At 42.3% G+C, this 19,738-nt stretch overlaps 1 protein-coding gene across 2 annotated transcripts in view; it reads right to left on the bottom strand.

Annotated features, from left to right (window-relative positions):
- zfand5a (zinc finger, AN1-type domain 5a) overlaps nt 1-12,643 on the bottom strand; it is a 28,724-nt gene extending 16,081 nt beyond the window's left edge. For both annotated transcript variants that reach the window (XM_043712062.2, XM_043712071.2), the window contains exons 1-3: nt 12,533-12,643; nt 6,121-6,280; nt 1,999-2,104 (exon numbers count right to left, since the gene is read on the bottom strand). In XM_043712062.2, the coding sequence (XP_043567997.1) occupies nt 1,999-2,104; nt 6,121-6,271 (257 nt within the window). In that variant the 5' untranslated portion in view covers nt 6,272-6,280; nt 12,533-12,643. The remainder of the gene's footprint in view (nt 1-1,998; nt 2,105-6,120; nt 6,281-12,532) is intronic.
- Between the last annotated feature and the right edge of the window lie 7,095 nt (nt 12,644-19,738).

The raw sequence follows: 19,738 nt of genomic DNA, 5'->3' as shown, positions 1-19,738 counted from the left end.
AGTTCACTTCTTGGTATTCCTGACTGGCTTGCAGTTACTCCTTGGTATCTTTGAGCTCATGGCAGTGGGGCAGCTGCAGTATTTTGTCTGGGGCTGTCATGGAGATGGCTGGCTGCTCTGGTATGGATACAAGTACAGTGATCCTCTTGTGTTCCATTAATTACAGCTATAGGACCTGTGCCATTCTAGCCACTACCCAGGAGGTGGTGACTTTAAACAGATGGTAAAAGAAAACCATTACAGTGCAGGTGACCTTTCACCTGATCATACTTGCATCAGCTCATTATCTCAATCAACCTCCTGCATTTTGACACATTACTATCCAAATAAGCCACTCAGTGCAATCTGGAATACTTCCTCTGAACTTGCTTCCATCGTTTCCAGATAGTGCATTCCATACCCTAATAACTTGCTGTATGACAATCATCCTTGCTTCATTTGTACATTTTAAATCTGTTTTCCACCTGTAAAAGAAGACTGCTTCACTCTGCTGTGCAGCAACCCTAAATGGGATGACTTAAAACCAGCTTCCTATAATCCAATCATAAACAATTTGTTTATAAATTCATGATATAACTTTGACATAGGGAAAGCAGAACTGACAGCAGGCTGGCTCACTGCTTTCAACTTTGCAGGATTTATCTCCAAGGAGAAAGTGAGGACTGCAGATGCTGGAGATCAAAGTTGAAACTTTATTGCTGGAACAGCGCAGGTCAGGCAGCATCCAGGGAACAGGAGATTCGACGTTTCGGGCACAGGCCCTTCTTCAGGAATGAGCAGAGAGTGTTCAGCAGGAGAAGATAAAAGGTAGGGAGGAGGGACTTGGAGGAGGGGCGTTGGAAATTTGATAGGTGGAAAGAGGTCAAGGTGAGGGTGATAGGTCGGAGTATCTCCAAAACCATTTTACATATTGCAAGGTTCCTGAAGATTACAGTGATTGACTGTAACCAATAACCTATAGAATAAGCTTGATTTCACTTAAAAGGTTTTAAAACAAAAAGGATATGCAATATGGATTTGCAGGTACAGCACTGGTGTTTGTTATGCTTTCCTTTATTGGCCAGAGCATAGAGTATAGGAGTTGAGGTAATGTTGCAGCACTGCAGGACATTGGTTAGGCCACTTTTGGAATATTTCATGCCATTTTGGTCTCCCTCTCATCAGAAGATGTTGTAAAGCTTAAAAGAATTCAGAAAAGATTTACAAGGATGTTGCCAGGGAGGGAAGATTTGAGCTTTAGGGAGGGGCTGAAAGGGCTGGGACTGTTTTCCCTGGAGTGTCAGAGGCTGAGGGGTACCTTAGGAGCTTTATGAAATCACAAGGGGCATAGATAGGATAAACAGACAAGGCTTTTTCCCTGGGGTAGGGAGTCCAGAACTAGAGAGCATCGGATTAGGGAGAGGGGAAAAGTTTAAAAAGGGACTAAGGGGCAATTTTTTCCAGGAGGTGGTGAATGTTTGAAATGAATACCAGAGGAAGTGGAGGAGGCTAGTACAATTACACAATTTAAAAGGCATCTGGATGGATATGAATAGGAAGGGTTGAGGGATATGGGCCAAGTGCTGGTAAACAGGACTAGATTAGGTTAGAATATCTGGTCAGTATTGGTAAGGTGGATCAGAGGATCTGTTTCCATGCTGTACATCTGACTATGAGTATTGTGTTTCCACGAGTAGTAGTGCACACTTCCAAAATAGGGCTTGACTTATGTAGAATTGAAATTGAATCCCTGGTACAATACAATCCATTCTATTCATTCAGTTAAACATACTGCCTGCGTGATCTTATGCATGAGAGATTAAACTTACAGGTTTAGGGGTATAAAGCTAAAAATATTACATCCAACTGAGCTATTATAGCCCTAAACACAATGTGACGAAAACTGAGCCTTGGTTTAATAGATGTGCATGTGATCTACACAGTCATTTAAGGAAGGCTCAAATAATATCCCATCAGGCAAAAACTGGCAAGCACTTGCAAGGTGTCATTTAGACTTACTGTGTTTTGACATTTACATTGATGGAGGCTCCTTCAGATTTAAAGCTCTCTGTTCGCTGGATGTGAGCAAAGTCAGAGTTGGAACTATTAGAATTACTAGCTGTACCTAAGGATTGAAAACAAAAAAATCAGTAGCTGTTGCAATTTCTTGTTGACACTAACAAAATGAAAAGCTAGCCACGAGAAGTGTGGCAGGGGTCAGGCATGAGCTTGTTTCCTGAAATAGGATCGGTTATATATAAACATGCCATTTATGAATCATGTACACCAAACCAGTGAAAAATAAGTTTAACATCAGGTTTTGCGACAAGTGGATGCAATACTCCAAAGTGGAATGAAACTGACCCCACAGGGCACAGGCAAATTGCAGTGGTCATCGAGACCATCTTTAAGAGGGTTGTTATCTCACTTTCCTTCCATCAGATCTTTTTCTTGTTTTTTTACTTGCTTAAAGCAGTTACACAAACTTTATTTCCAGTTCTGATCAATTTGAAGTACCAACTTTGATATTCCCTAACCAGAGTATTTCTGGCATTTGGTATTTTGTTGTGGTTCTGTTCGCCGAGCTGGGAATATTTGTTGCAAACGTTTGGTCCCATGTCTAGGTGACATCCTCAGTGCTTGGGAGCCTCCTGTGAAGCGCTTCTGTGGTGTTTCCTCCAGCATTTATAGTGGCCTGTCCCTGCCGCTTCCGGTTGTCAGTTTCAGCTGTCCGCTGTAGTGGCCGGTATATTAACTAGCCACGAAACACCACAACCAGCTATCCTTAGTAGCCACACACGCAGACCACAAGCAACATGAATTCGACTGGGACAACACTACCATTATAGGGCAAGTGAAACAAAGAACAGCCAGGGAATTCCTAGAAGCATGGCACTCATCCACAAACTCCATCAACAAACACATCGACCTGGACCCAATATACCGGCCACTACAGCGGACAGCTGAAACTGACAACCGGAAGCGGCAGGGACAGGCCACTATAAATGCCGGAGGAAACACCACAGAAGCGCTTCACAGGAGGCTCCCAAGCACTGAGGATGTCACCTAGACAGGGGACGAAACGTTTGCAACAAAAATTTCCAGCTCGGCGAACAGAACCACAACAACGAGCACCCGAGCTACAAATCTTCTCCCAAACTTTGGTATTTTGTTTAGCACAATTTTTTTTAAACATTGAAAAGTGATTTTTGCACCACTGCTCCAGCACTTTTTTCCCAGCCTCCATGCGCAAAGTACTGAACAAAGTTAAGTGACACCCTGAGAAGTGTAGTAAATGCCCAGGGAATCAAAGTAATTGAAAGCTTTAAAGAACTGCCTAGCTTAGTTTCGACAATGGCTACTTCATGTACAGGGCTTACTTTTAATTTCCATTCATTAGGTCTGTTGCTGACAGGCTGCAGCAAAATGTTAGTTTTGGAGAACATTCTACTTTGATCTGGCATTATATGCCCACTGCTACATTTGAGAATGTCAACTGACAACTTACAGGTTGTATTAATTATGTAAAGAAACATTTCGTTGTAAAAAGCCACAGAACAAAATTCAAAACTTTCACATGAAATATGGCTAGTTTCACAATCTAGAAATTAAGATAACTAATGCTTTAATGTTTGGTGATAATTTGAAATAGTTCATTCACGAGAGAGTTATGCTCACAATAGTATAAGGAACTCAAAAGGAGACTACCAAAAGCCTAGAAGGGATTGCTGTTCTTATAGCAAAGAAGAAAGGAGATCCAAGGTAAGAATATAATGTAAGAATTTACTCTACAATTTGAGGGGGAGGATAGAATCAGAGATAAGTGATTTACAGCTGAATAAAGGCAACTGCAGATGTGAGGCAGGAGCTGGGGAGAATTGACTGGCAGAGTAGCCTAACAGGAAAGACATGGAACAGCAATGACAGGTGTTTCTGGAAGTAATTCAGAAGATATGGCAGATTCAGCCAGAAGAAAAAGCAGCATGGTACAGGGAGGATGAGGCAACCACGACTGACTAGAGAAGTCAGGGATATCATTAAAGCAAAGAGAGAAAGCATACAAGGCAAAGGGCAGTGGGAAACCAGGGTATTGGGAAGCTTGAGACCAGGCAGCAACAAAAAAAAGGTTAAAATGAAGGTAAGCTAGCCAGTAACATAGCAAAGACTACAAGAGCTTCTTTAGATATATAAAGGGCAAAAATGACATTGGGCCCTGTGAATATTACACTGAAGGAGTGGGAGACAAGAAATGGCTGAGGGACTGAATAATTACTTCACATCAGTCTTCAGTGGAAGACATGGGTCTTCCCAAAAATTCAATTAGTGAGGGGGCAGAGCTGAGTATGTTGGCCATCACCAAGGAGAAGTTGCTAGAAAAACTGAATGGTCTGAAGGTGGATACATCACCTAGACCAAGTGTACTAAAATGAGATAGCTGACAAGATATTGGAGGTGTTAATGGTGATCGTTCAGGAATCGCTTGAATTAGAAAGGGCTCACGACTAAAAAAACCCACTAACATGTCACCCCTATTTAAAGTAAAGGAGTAAGGCAAGAGTTGGAAAATTACAGACCAATTAGCCTAATTTTGGTTGTGGGTAAGATCCTAAAATCCATTGAGGGGAATGATATTTCTGAATACTTGCAAGTGTATGGTAAAATAGGGCAAAGTCAGCATGGTTTCATCAAGGGGAAAGAGATGCCTGATAAATCTGAGAATTTGAGGAAACAACAAGCAGGTTAGATCAAGGAAAGCTAATAGACGTTATCTACCTGAACATCAAGGCAGCCTTTGACATAGTAATGCACAGGAGGTTACTAAGCAAAATAAGGGCCCATGGTACTAGAGGCAAGGTGCTATCATGGATAGAAGCTTGGCTGTCTGGCAGAAAACAGAGTGGGGATAAAAGGGCCCCTTCTCAGGACGGCAGCTGGTGACAAGTGGTGTCCCACAAGGCTCAATGTTGGGACCACAACTTTTCACTTTATACATTAATGATCTAGATGAAGGAACAAGGGCATTCTGGCTGACAATATAAAGATAAGTAGAGGGACAGGTAGCATTGAGGTGCTGTGGAGGCTGCAGAAAAGATTTGGACAGGTTAAGAGTGGGTGAAGTAGCAGCAGAAGATGGCGTACAACATGGAAAAGAGGTCATGCACTTTGGTAGTAAGAAGATGCATGTGCTATTTTCTAAATGGGGAGAAAATTCAAAAGTCTGAAGTGCAAAGACTTGGGAGTTGTAGTCCATGATTCACTCAAGATAAACTTGAGTCAATAGTTAGGAAGGCAAATGCAACAATGGCATTTACTTTGAGAGATCTTTAATATAAAAAGAGATGTACTTTGGAAGCTCTAGTCAGACCACATTTGGAGTGATGTGCAGTGTTGGGTCCCATATCTCAGGATGTACTGGCTTAGTGTATTCAGTGGAGGTTAACAAGAATGGTCCCAGGAATTAAAATCTTAATGTCCAAGGAACATTTGAGGACTCCAGGTTTATACTCAATAGAGTTTAGAAGGATGAAAGGAGGGGGTTGGGGGGGGGGGGGGGGGGGGAAGGGGGGAGAGAAGAGAGAGAAAGAGAAGAATCTAATTAAACATACAGAATACTGAATGGCCTGGACAGAGTGGATGTTGGAAAAATGTTTCCGTTGGTAGGAGAGACTAGGACCAGAGGGCACAGCCTCAGTAAGGGAAGACCTTTTAGAATGGAGATAAGGAGAAACTTTGTTTGCCAGAAAGTGGTGAATCCATGGAATTCATTGCCATAGAAGCAGAGAAAGCCGGGTCATTTGAGTACATTTAAAGACTGCGGCAGATAGCTTCTTGAGTGTCAAGGGGATCAAGGATTACAGGAAGAAAGCAGAGAATGGATTTGAAAAACTTAACCATGATTGAATGGCAGAGCAGACGCCAAATAGTCTAATTTCTGTTCTTATGCCTATGGACAAAATTTTGCCTGTCATTCTTCCAGATTAAGTCAATCTAATTTCTTGTCTGGAATGTTTTCTCAATCTAAATTTGGCAACTAGTAACTGTATTCAGGCCAATTTGGAATAGCAACTATAATTGGGGCTACAATAACTTCACAAGGTGGTACCTGGGAGTGGAGAAACAAAAAATCAATTTAAATCCTACCTATTGGACTCATACGGCCACCACTTTGCTGTCTTTGTAGGTGTTCCTTGTAGCATACTGAACACATTCCATTTGTCCTGGGATTTCCATAAAATCCACACCCAGTTGAACACAGCATAGGCACTTGAGTTTGATTAGTTTCTTGAGCCATATTGGTAAACTGCAGGTACAAAAGACAGACATTGAATGGAGTTGACAAAACTTTGGTATCTGTTCCATGAATATGGTAAGGGAGTTCAAATCTTTAAACTACTCACAGCAAGGGAATCTAAAATTGTTATGTAATAGAAGGATCTAAAATATTTTAGATATGATGCATTACCATTCATAGGCAGCTGTAGAAAATTACATCCTCATTGATTTGCAACATGTACACTCCAGAGTCAGATGTACAGCATGGAAACAGACCCTTCGGTCTAATCCGTCCATGCCACCCAGATATCCCAACCCAATCTAGTCCCACCTGCCAGCACTCGGTCAATATCCCTCCAAACCCTTCCTATTCATATACCCATCCAAATGCCTTTTAAATGTTACAATTGTACTAGCCTCCACCACTTCCTATGGCAACTCATTCCATACCTGTACCACCCTATGCGTGAGAATTTATACTAGATTAGATTAGATTACAGTGTGGAAACAGGCCCTTCGGCCCAACAAGTCCACACCGACCCGCCGAAGCGAAACCCACCCATACCCCTACATTTATCCCTTACCTAACACTACGGGCAATTTAGTATGGCCAATTCACCTGACCCTGCATATCTTTGGACTGTGGGAGGAAACCGGAGCACCCAGAGGAAACCCACGCAGACACAGGGAGAACGTGCAAACTCCACAGTCAGTCGCCTGAGGGGGGAACTGAACCCGGGTCTCTGGCGCTGTGAGGCAGCAGTGCTAACCACTGTGCCACCGTGCCGCCCACAAATTTGGCCCCTTGGGAATCTTTCATATCTTTCCCCTCACCCTAAACCTATGCCCTCTAGCTCTGGACTCAGACCTCAGGGAAAAAGACTTTATTTATCCTATCCATGCCCCTCATGATTTTAAGCCCCTAAGGTCACCCCTCAGCCTCCGACACTCTAGGAAATACAGCCCCAGCCTGTTCAGGCTCTCCCTATAGCTCAAATCCTCCAACTCTTGTAAATCTTTCCTGAACCCTTTCATGTTTAATTATTAAACATGCTAAACATTTAGCGTTCTGGTTAGGCCCCAATTACAGTACTGTACACTGGAAAAATATTCTTAAGTTGGTGCAAAGTAGAGACTTGACTAATGCTTCCAGGGAACAAATACAGTATGTTGGAAAAGCTGGGTTTATTCCACTTGGAGCAAACACTGTAGGAGTAGGCACCTCCAAGCCTGCTTCATTTAGTAAGAATGACAGTTGTTTATGACTCAACTCAATACCATTAGACCCCTCCATTCCCTGGAACAATATAATTCAACCTTGAACATGTTCAAGCCTTCATGACCTCCCAAGATCCAACAAACCACAACTCCCCAGAACAAGTCTTTGCACTTAAATGGGTGACCCCTAATTATTAAACTGGGTTGCTCTATCCCATTATGGGATAGTCTAAAAAGGTAGGTGCATAGTACAACATACCAGGCTCAGCTATACAAGACAAAAACACTTCATTAACTGATAATGCAAAGGAGAAATGGATTTAAGATTTTTGGGCAAGAGATGTGGAATGACAATGACTTAAAATTCAATGCAGGTGAAGAATGTGGAAACATTTCAAATCACAATGGAAATCAAACAAGACAGGGACTGATTTAATTCTTTGGGGATTCTTCAGCATGGATTTGAGACAACCTACTGTGTCATATTGAATTCCAACATTGCTTTATGAACCACACTAACCCAATTCTATGCACTTTAACCTTGACAGCGTTGAAGTCTCAACACATCTGAATCTAAGCAGACTCAGCTGGTGAGTACTTAGATGGAAGACCACCTGGGAGTATGAACTGTTGGGAGTAGTATCCCTACCTTTGAGGGAGGAGGCTTGAGCTCACCACACTTGCTCCAGATGTGTGTAACATCTGAACAGGCTGATCAGAAAAGTCTATAAAAACTGTCCTTCGATGCATTGCCTCACCCAACTGACTCCATTCATCAGGTTACACTATTCCCAACTGGGCACAGCATCAGCCAAGATGACTATACGATCCTTGCATTAGGAAATCCAGAAAGAACCATCCTCAGGCTCCATTTCTCATCTTGTTCTGAGGGAAGGAGCAGCAATTGTGAAATTGCACGCCAAGATCTACCACACCTTCATTGACCCTGCAACTTACTTGTCAACCTGTAATAGATACCTAGCTCTGGGAGAACCAATTTCCTAGAGATCAGCTAACAATAGTTCTTAGGCACCTGGAGTTTTAAAAAAAAACAAACGGTCAATGCTCCTGATGACATCCTTCCTAAGGAAGGTCTCTGGATTAAAAAGTACAAGTTACTATAGTGCTGCATTGGACCCTGGGCTCAAATTCTGATGTTGTATTCTCAAAGCACCACCTACCACCATCAGTCCAGCATGATGCTCTTATTGCAGCCAGCTTACTAAAACCCAATCTAAGCTTTTACACTATTATTCAGATAATATGTTCACTAGCTTCCTCATTTCAGAAAGGGAATTTCACTCAAACCTCTAGCATCAGTATCCCAAGTTACACTAAGTCTTGCTATGCTACTGGAATCACCAATTGCTGCTGCGACCTCAAGTTTCAGCAATTTCTCTCATCTGTTCAACTAACTTGCACACAAGCAACTTTTAAATCACCTCTTGCCTCTCCACCTCAACTGGCATCTTAAAATTACCATGTTGGCTCCAAGCATTCATTGATTTTGTAGACTTCTGCTTTTACTAGTGGAAGCCAGGTGACAACCAGCTCCCTATTCTAGAGAAAATTGCTAGGACCACAAGTAAACACTGCCACGATAAGTACAGTATTGATACACCAGCTAGATAACTGCTTTCCTAAAAGGAAGGCTTCTCAGATGCTATTACACACTTGTGGAGCAGTGGGACTTAAACTCCGATCTCCTAGCTCAGGATGACACTAGCACTACTCTACAAGATTCCTACAACACACCAGGCAAGAAAATTGAGCCATTACTTACCTTTGAGAAAACCCCATTGCTTAGCACACAACTAAGGGAGATCTCCTTTTGATAAAAAGCCCCATATAAGTGTCATGGTGACTCAGTGGTTAGCACTGTTGCTTCAGTGCCAGGAATCCAGGTTCGATTCCACCCTTGGGCATCTGTGCAAACTCCATACAGACATTCTTCCAGTGTCTGCATGAGTTTCCTCTGGTTTCAACCCACAGTCAAGGATTTGCAAGTTAAGTGAACTATCAAAGCTAAATTAACCATAATTTTCAGGAATGTTGTCATCTAGTTGGATTAACCATGGGAAAATGCAAGATTACAGGTTTAGGTGAGGGAAAGATGCCTCTCCACCTCAACTAGCATCTTAAAATTACCATGTTGGCTAGGATGCTGATCAGAGGATCAGTGTTGACTTGATGGGCTCAATGGGCTACTTCCACACCATGGAAATTCTATTTAAAAATCCTGTGTTCAGCAATTAAACCAGAACTAATTCATTCAAGACAAAATGAAAAATATAAACAGTCCAGAAACTAAAAGGACACCAGGTTATCAAGGCCAAAAAGTAAAAATCACTATGTAAAAATAGTGAATTACATTGTATTGCACCAATTGTAACCAACTGTATTAACATGGCACCATAGCTAGGATTAATCCTTTTGTACAAGGTATAACTACTGTACCAAATCAGCAAAAGTTTAAAAAGTCATTACTTTTTGGAATTGATTTTCATATGTAATTTCTCCATCCAAATCTGAATAGTGAAATTCAGAACTCAAATTCATGATCACACAAGTTTGACCTGATAAAAACAAAGGTTTCAGTATCCAGCTCTGACTGCCTCACCAATTGCTCTCAAACAAGTCATTTAACTAGAGATCTTTTGTACAAAAATTAGCATTAGGTCACAGAAATAGCTTTTTTCAAGAGGGTAGAAAGGACTCAGGTTTGACATGAGGGAGGAGGGATGTTAATTACCTTCATTTTGAAAGTTTAGATTACTTAGTGTGGAAACAGGCCCTTCGGCCCAACAAGTCCACACCAACCCACCGAAGCGCAACTCACCCAGACCCATTCCCCTACATTTACCCCTTCTAGTAACACTACGGGCAATTTAGCATGGCCAATTCACCTAACCTGCACATTTTTGGACTGAGGAAACCTGAGCACCTGGAGGAAACCCATGCAGACACGGGGAAAAATGACTGTATGGAGTTTGCACAGCAAGTCGCCTGAGGCGGGAAATGAACCCGGGTCTCTGGTGCTGTGAGGCAGCAGTGCTAACCACTGTGCCACCCAGATCGTGCCAAGAAAGAATCAACCTTAATTAGTTGAAGACTGAAACCACAGGTTTGCTTCACATCATTTAACAATTAGATACAGAAAACCAGTGATTCAACATCTGTCAAGCTTTCAACATTGTGTACCATCTCTTCCCATATCATTCAACTGGGCAGATTCTCTATTGCCTCTATACAGCTTATGGTGCAAAGCTAGATTCAATATTATCAATTCTAAATTAACTAGGTACGAGAAGTGTCACTCAAAATACCCAGACAACATCTTAAAAAGTACTCCATATCATTCATCTTTATGAAGTCAGCTGTGCTTAAAACTGTGCTAATGCAGATACACCATGACAACAGTATTTTTAGTACAATCCTTTATCAAGTGGTGACTCAGTGCATAAACCCATGTCCAAATATACTTGAGGCATGTATCTGTATACCAAGTAGGTCATATGACTAGCAAGCAAAACAAGTTCAGCAATCTTCTGCTTTTGTTAGGACACACCCATTTTAGTAGTAACTGGCTACCATTGAGTCAATAATCAGTACAATTTGCATTTGTAAAGAGAAAAACAGCCACAAGAGGAATACCAGTCTGATTTTGTGCGGAAGTAAACCAAGGCTATATACACATCATGGATCTTTCATTCCACAATCATATTGTTATCAAAATAATTAATTCTCCACTTATTACATAGCACTAAAGACAGACATTAGGTTAATAACTTCACTGTGGCATAGTTTCCTCATATAGCAAAAGGTGAGTTATGTATCTTTAAATAGATGCCAACTAAATTTTCTCAGGAAAAATCACAAGGATCAAAGCATTCAATTCTGACCATCACAAGGCTGCAATGTGACTGATCAGGGACATAAACAGCTGCTATTCATACAGTCCTGTTAGTACGAGAGGACTAACTCTCTCCCCATTACACCTTAATGTGCACTCATGTCACATATTTCAGCACAATTAACCTTTTTGCCCCTGGGCTTCTGCCTCGGGTATAAAAATCCCTAATACTTTTCAGGTGTGAAGTGCCAAAGTGGACTCGAAATTTTAACTGCTGCGCTCCTCAGATGCTGCCGGTCCCGGGTGTTCTGTTTCAGATTACCAGGACTCGCTGTATTTTGCCTCAATTGTCACTATTTCTAACGTGTTAACGATAGATTTAAAAATCGTATTCGTGCAGGTAAGATGATTCTCGAGACTCATGGTGTACTAGCGCTACAGAAAGTAGCGTAAATTTTACTTAACGGACCGATAGACAAACTCCCTACAGTGTGGGAACAGGCCATTCGGCCCAATAAGCCCATACCGACCCTCCGCAGTGTAACCCACCCATCCCCCTTGACTGATGCACCCAAGGTCCTAACCCCTGAGCACTGGGTAACGTGGTACGGCCAATTCACCCAGCCCAGGGTGTTCAGGGTATTTCCCAGTCTATGACATGTTTTGTGGGGCGCAGCAAAACAACTTTTGCTGCGCCCCACAATTCACCGGATGACGAACGTTATTGCGAATAGAAAACAGCCCAGTCGATCACAGGCTACTCGTGTCTGACTCTCTCTTCTCCCCCACCTCCCACGTCGAACCCAAACAGGCAATACCCCAGTGGGAAGCGGTGGATATATTTCCAACTTCACTTTTGAACCTTGGATTTTTTTATTTGGGGAAAAAGTGAATATCGAGAATACGAGAAAGGCCACAAACAGACCGAGGAGCGGCCGGTGCCGGACAGAGCGGGGCCTCTGGAGGCCTCTCCTTCCTCCTCCTCCTCCTCCTCCCCCCACCCCACCGCGCACGGCCGGTGACTACTGGAGCGCTCAGGCCTCCCCGCTCAGCCAGGGCCCTCACTCCGGCGGCAAGGGCCAGGCCAGGCCAGGGACAAAACAGCGCGTCCTCCCGAAGCTCTCGGGGTTCGGGCTCCTGGGCCTAACCCCGCCCCCCCGGCCGGGGCCTGGGCCTTGGCAGGCGCGCGCACACACACAGGTACCTTACCGTCTCCGCCACCTCGGTATATGCCTCAGCTCGACCACCTCACTCCGAATCCGTGTATCCCGGAGCCCGGAAGCTCGCGTTCTTTTTCTCTTGCGCGTGAGGAGCCTGACATCACAAAGAGCCATCTCGTGCTGGCCCGTGATTGGCCCCCGCGCGGGGTCTCCGCCCCTCCCCGCCCCTTTTCCCCATTCCCGGAAGAGCAGGTGTCACCCCCACCGGCGAAAACACACGTGTGTGTCCAGGCTGCTTATGTCTCTGTCTTGCTTTGTTTATTCAAGATGTTTGGCTTCAGTTTAAAATTAGCAGGCTTTAGCCTTCAGCTGTCTCCCTTCTTCCAATGCACTCGGCCTCACCACTCATATTTTCTCGGAGGTCTGACCACCTGACTTCATTAATCTGCCTTGTCGGGAGGCTCCCCGAACAATCATGTGCTCCCGATGCTGTCCAATTTCAATTTGAAAACTGGAGTAAACACTCCACTGTTGGACCCACTAACATTGCTTGGATTGGATGAAAAGTTGCTTCATCATTAACCTCCCTGGAGTGCGCATCCACCCATCGAATGCTGACAACCCACTTATAAGAACTGAACAAGTTCACGCTCGCGTGTCATTTCGATAGATCATGGCTATTATGTTCCTTAATATCAGTTACCTGTCTTGGTTTTGTAACATTATCATTTTTGTTCGGCAAAAATATTTAATATTCTTTTAAGGGACCACTGACAAAGCTTAAGAATAACAGACTCTACTCTGCCAATATACACATATGGTTACTAGGGTTTCTCCTTTTCCAAAACTTGTCCAAATTTATTGCTGGCATTAAATATTCTTTTAGAATCATGGAAGAAGCCAACCACAATTGTAACTATGCATGGTTGACATGAACTTCCCCTGCCATTGAGCACAGAAGCCCACTTTATTTTCAGCAGCACAATCAGAGCATTAGGTGAAAAGAAATTTAATTATCCAACATTTGGAGATGCCGTGTTGGACTGGGGTGTACAAAGTTCAAAACTCACAGAACACCAGGTTATAGCCCAACAAGTTTATTTGGAAGCACTAGCTTTCAGAGCTCTGCTCCTTACCTGATGAAAGAGCAACGGTCAGAAAGCTAGTGCTTCCAAATAAACCTGTTGGGCTATAAGCTGGTTTTGTTTGATTTTTAACTTCATTATCAAAAGCCTTAGAAGAAACTTTGCAATTTTGTATTTAAATTTAATTATACACACACAAAGTTCTGTATGTTTTCGTAAACTATCATAATATTTGGAATCTACCATTAGTGTCAATAATCTAACCATGTTTTATCACCATTTCTAACAATGGATTTTATTTTTCAAGTCATGAGTGAACTATTGTGTGTTATGTCTGTAATGTTGGTTTAAATTAATTTAGTTCTTGGAACTTATTTTCTCCATACTCTGAGAAGCAGGACTCTGAAGACTTCCAGAATACAAATGTAAAATCACAGCAACCAAACACATTAATTGTACTCATGGTTCCGAGAAAGACTGCTGGGCTGATTTCTCTGTATCATAGCAATTGGACTGTTTGTTGATCATATAAAACTATTGTCAAAAACGCATCTATTGGATTTCAACAATATGAAAGAAAATCACCTTGCAAGAATTATTAGCCTTCTTTGTTATCACATATTATAAGTGGCAAGAATGTCAGATAAAAGGACATAATATTGTTTGATATCAGAAGGGGCAGACCTGAAAACTGGCCTGTCCAGTACAAAACTGGAGAAGTGAACTACCATACTCAGTTTTAAACCGTTCAATTGACCTGACTAACACCATTTTTAGGATATTGCTGAGGGAATTCCTCAGGGCATTATTGTAGGCCAACCATCTTAAGTTGTTTCATGAATGATCTTCCGTCCATCTTAAGATCTGAAATGGGAATATTTGCTGATAATCAACCTCTAATTCCTCCGTGCTTATCCACATTCCAGGCACAAGTCAGAAGTGTGATGAAAAATACTTCACTGCTTGGGTTTCTCCTTTTCCAAAACTTGTCCAAATTTATTGCTGGCATTAAATATTCTTTTAGAATCATGGAAGAAGCCAACCACAATTGTAACTATGCATGGTTGACATGAACTTTCCCTGCCATCGAGCACAGAAGCCCAATTTATTTTCAGCAGCACAATCAGAGCATTAGGTGAAAAGAAATTTAATTATCCAACATTTGGAGATGCCGTGTTGAACTGGGGTGTACACACTTCAAAACTCACAGAACACCAGGTTATGGTCCAACAAGTTTATTTGGAAGCACTAGCTTTCAGAGTGTTGCTCCAATGGCATTAAGGAAGCTTGATTCTATCAGAGACATAGCAGCCCAATTAGTTGACACCCCACTGACCATCTTAAATATTCACTCCTCCCACCACTGATGCACAGTGGCAACAGTGGGTAACAACTTCACGATGCATTATAGTTATTCCGTAAGGCTCCATTGATGGCATCTTCCTCGTTTATCCCCCTTACCATTCTTAATTACTACTAGTATAATGCTATTGGAATTTTCTAATCCAAGGGCACAATTCCTGAATGAAGGCAATTTTAGATGATCATGACTATGGCTTCCACAATTCCCTAGCATACTTCTTTTAATTGACTTTTAACTCTTACAGTGTATTTTTACCATAAGGATTCAATGAGCTGATGGGCTTCTTCTAAACTCTATGCTACTATGACTGTAATTTTACTCTTGGAAAGGAACCAATAAGAGATTTGGAAATTTGACTTTCTTTCATCATGCTATTTTCTCTACTAACTTTTGTTTTTCACATATATTGAATTGAGTGATTTTTAGTTTTCCTTGTGTCATTCACAATCTTCATTCTTTACTGTTAAGATTGATGTGTTTATTTAGGAAGTCTGTCATTTCTTGATTTACAATTACAATATTACCTGCTCCTCCGATGCTGCCTGACCTGCTGTGCTTTTCCAGCACCACTCTAATCTCTTTATTTTGTGCTGAATCTATTCTATTAATTTCTTGTGAACACGTTATGCTTCTCTCAATTTTTTTCTTTTCGTTCCCCTTTTGCAACTCTTAGGATTTTCTTTGTATACTTTCCAGTTCTTTTCATCATTCTCCGTCTTGAGTGTTGTTTGCAATCAGTTAAGTTTGTTAATGTAGTTTCATACTACCTCTCACTTTTTGAATGACCATGGCTGTTTAGTCATGCCAGTAGAATTTTTACATTTTAAGGGTTTAACTCCTGTTCTTCAATACTTCTTCAAACACCTTCTACTGTCGTTTTGCTGTCTATCCATTAATAGTTCTGCCCAGACCACTGCATCTACCTCATTCCAGCATCTACCTCAGGTCTGTCTCAGATGAATTGAAAACCTGATTATGACCCATCCTTTATCCCTCTGAAACCTGACAGCAAATTCAATCAGGTTATGGATCCCTCTAGCTAAGTGCCCTCTTAACATAACATTGCTGATTAATTCAGGAAAATTACTCATTGCCAAATCTAAATGTGCAGAAAAGTCAGATGATGATGCTTACCCTGCTATGTTTTAGCCATCTAGTCTCTTCTTTTGTCCTGGAATTGATAGTGCCTACCAAAAGGTTTTGTTTTCTTGTTTACAGATGTGCTTGTCTCCCAGCTTTTCATCAGGTTAAATGAAGAAAACCAAAGATATCTTAATAAATAAATGCAAATGGAATTGGTTCTCGTGATGCAATATGGAGAAAAAAAAAATCTGACAGCTACTTAAATTTTTCTCTGCCTTTTTATAAAACAAATAATGGCTCTTTGTTTTGTTCAGTGAAATTTGGATAAAATACATGAGTAAAAATTAACTGAGTCCCAACCCTTTAACTGCATTAGCCTCTGCACTGCAACAGACCAAAATGATGACACACAAAAGGGACTTTCTGATGTATCAACTAAGCCCTGAGAGGGTCACTCATAGACACTGTGTGTCATTGCTTAGTCCATGTTGTCCTGGAGTCACCAGGGTAAAAATGGGAAGCAGAAGTAGTGGTTAAATCTAGAAAGAACTTAGTTGGTTGGTACCTAAAATTTTCCTAAAGGCAATTTATCACCTTAATTGCCTTATTTGGGAAGATACAATGCAAGTATGAAGAAAGAGAATGGAGGCTGTAACTCTACCCTTCCTAAGATCTCTCCACACTAGTACACAGGCAAAAAAAAATTCTAGATGCAGGGCACAAGTGGATGATAATGGAGATTGGTTTCTCAAAACTCATTTGGAGTCAAATCACATTTCACAAATATCCTTAAAGCTCAGCGTATCCATTTGATTATTTTAAAATACAAAGATTGTTGTTAAGCAAGTATGGGAGCTGTTTTGGTAACAGTAAGATCTTAAAGAGCAGTGAGATGAAGGCCAATCTGACCTATTTGTTGGTCGAGATAAGAATAATGATTAGGCCATTGGAGAACACTCTTCACTCCACCTCCTCGCAATATAGGCGTGGATTTACTAATATTCACCTCAACCAGTGGTACAGGCCGGCTAGACCCTCAGAACAATATTACTGGAAGGCTAAGACCTCCAGGTATAAGATACTTCCTCTGTACGAAGAGATTATATCAGGCTAGAGATTGTGTGTAAATCCTGGAGTGATGCTTGAGGTTTTCCATGAACTGGTCATTTGTGCTTTTTAATAAGTAAATACTATGAGAAGGAACAATTATTTCCTTCTATACTGGTGAAGTTCCTATGGTTATCAAAGTTAAGAGATAATGGTGCTAGGTGAAATAATAGAGGAGTGTATTCGATCACCAAGTCACCCTTTGTTTACACGTGGAGAGTCCTTGACACTGAACCAGCTCTCAGTGAACAGCTCAGCAATCACTTAATCTGAACTATCAACATGCTTTCTCCTCCAGCACTCCAAACAAACCTCCCCCAACTCCACTATTGCATAAATGCTGCCCCCTCCAGAGAGTAGGAATAAATGGATCATTTTCAAAATGGAAGGTAGTGATGTACAGTGCCATGGAGATCAGTACTTGGACCTCAGTGAGGACTGCCGATGCTGGAAATCAGAGTGTGGTGCTGGAAAAGCATGGTTGATGATGTTCTCCAGTGCATCTCGTCCACTTCCCGTACCTCCGCTCTTGAACCCCATCTCTCCCAACGCAACAAGAATAGAACCCCCCCTGAGCGTCACCTTCCACTCCACCAACCTCCATAAACACCGCATCATCCTTCACCAATTCCGCCACCTACAAACGGACCCCAGAGATATGTTTCCCTCCCCACCCCTATCAGTGTTACGGAGAGGCCATTCCTTCCGTGACTCCCTTGTCAGATCCAAGCCCCCCACCAGCCCACACTCCATTCCTGGCACCTTGCCCTGCACTGCAGGAAGTGCAAAATCTGCACCCACACCTCCCTCCTCACCTCCATCCAAGGCCCCCAAGGATCCTTCCACATCCAACAGAAATTTACCTGTACCTCCACCAATGTCATCTACTGTATCTGTTGCACATGATGTGGTCTCCTCCACATCAAGGAAAGAGGATGCCACCCTACGAATTGTTTCAGCAAATACCTCTGGGACACCCGCACCCACCAACCTGCAACCGCCCCATGGCTGAACACTTCAACTCCCCCTCCCACTCTGCCAAGGACATGCAAGTCCTGGGCTTCTTTCACTGTCAAACCCAAATCACCTGACACCTGGAGGAAGAATGCCTCATATTCCACCTTGGGACCCTGCAATCACATGGGATTAATGTGGATTTCAACTGTTTCCTCATTTCCCTTCCCCCCACATTAACCCCATCCCAAGCCTCCAACTTGCCACCGCCCTCTTGACACGTCCATCACCTTTCCCATCTATTCGCTCCACCCTCCTCTCCGCCCTATCACCGTTTCCCCCACCTTCATCTACCTATCACATTCTCAGCTACCTTCCCCACAAACCCACTCACCTCCCATTTATCTCTCAGCCCCCTGGCCCACAAGCTTCATTCCTGATGAAGGGCTTATGGCTGACACGTTGATTCTCCTGCTCCTCAGATGCTGCCTGACCAGCTGTGCTTTTCCACCACCACACTCTTGACTCCACACTTGAAGTATTGTGTGCAATTTTGGTCTCTTAAGAAAAGATGAGCTTGCCAGAAAGGGAGTGCAAGGAAGATTCACTGACAGATTTCTGGGATCTGGATTAGAGTGGTGCTGAAAAAGCACAGCAGGTCAGGCAGCATCCGAGGAGCAGGAAAATCGACTTTTTGGAAAAAAAGGCCCTTCATCACGATTCCTGATGAAGGACTTTTGCCCGAAATGTCGATTTTTTTTTTTCCCCTGTTCCTCGGATGCTGCATGACCTGCTGTGCTTTTCCAGCACCACTCTAATCTAGACTCTGGTTTCCAGCATCTGCAGTCCTCACTTTTGCCTAGATATCTGGGATGGCAAGATTCTTTTCTGACAATCTGACTGTCCCTATATTCACTGGAATTTATAATTATGAGTGAGGATCTCTTTGACATGGATAAAATTCTTGCAGAACTGGGCACACTGGATGCCGAGGTAATGTTTCCTCTGGCTGAGAGGTCCAAAACAAGGGATCGCAGTTTCAGGATATGTGTGAGGATATTTCAGACTGAGATGACAAAATACTTCTTCACTCAGAGGGTTGTAAATCTGTAAAATGATCAACCATAGAAGTTTGTTGATGCAGTTACTGAATATATTTTCAGGAATAAATAGATTTTTAGAAGCTAAAGATGTCAAGGGATGTGAGGAGAACACGTGAGTATCATATGGAGTTGGAGGATCAGTCATTACCAAGCTGAAAGATAGAGCAGGCTTGCTGGGTCAAAAGGCCTACCCTTTCAATGTTTCTCATTTATGGTGGTGTTACTTCCGCCTTTTAAAACAACTTTCTAGTGTTAGCTTTAGCTCAATGGGAGCATTCCCACATCTGAGTTAGAAAATCATGGTCTGATGTCCTGCTCCAGAGATTTGAACATGTAATTATATACATTCAATCCAATATCATAGAATCCCTACAGTGTGGACACAGGCCACTTGACCCAACAAGTCCACACCAATCCTCTAAAAAGTATCTCACCCAGACCCATTTCCCTACCCTATTACTCTATATTTCCCCTAACTAATGCACCTAATCTACACATCCCTGAACACTATAGACAATTTAGCTTGGCCAATTCCCTTAACCTGCACATCTTTGGACCGC

Source organism: Chiloscyllium plagiosum, unplaced genomic scaffold (genome assembly GCF_037043375.1).
Source record: "Chiloscyllium plagiosum isolate Xiang-an unplaced genomic scaffold, Cpla_swu_hap1 HiC_scaffold_2, whole genome shotgun sequence".
In the NCBI taxonomy this organism is placed as follows: Eukaryota; Metazoa; Chordata; class Chondrichthyes; order Orectolobiformes; family Hemiscylliidae; genus Chiloscyllium; species Chiloscyllium plagiosum.
This window is presented reverse-complemented; position numbering and strand designations above follow the sequence as displayed.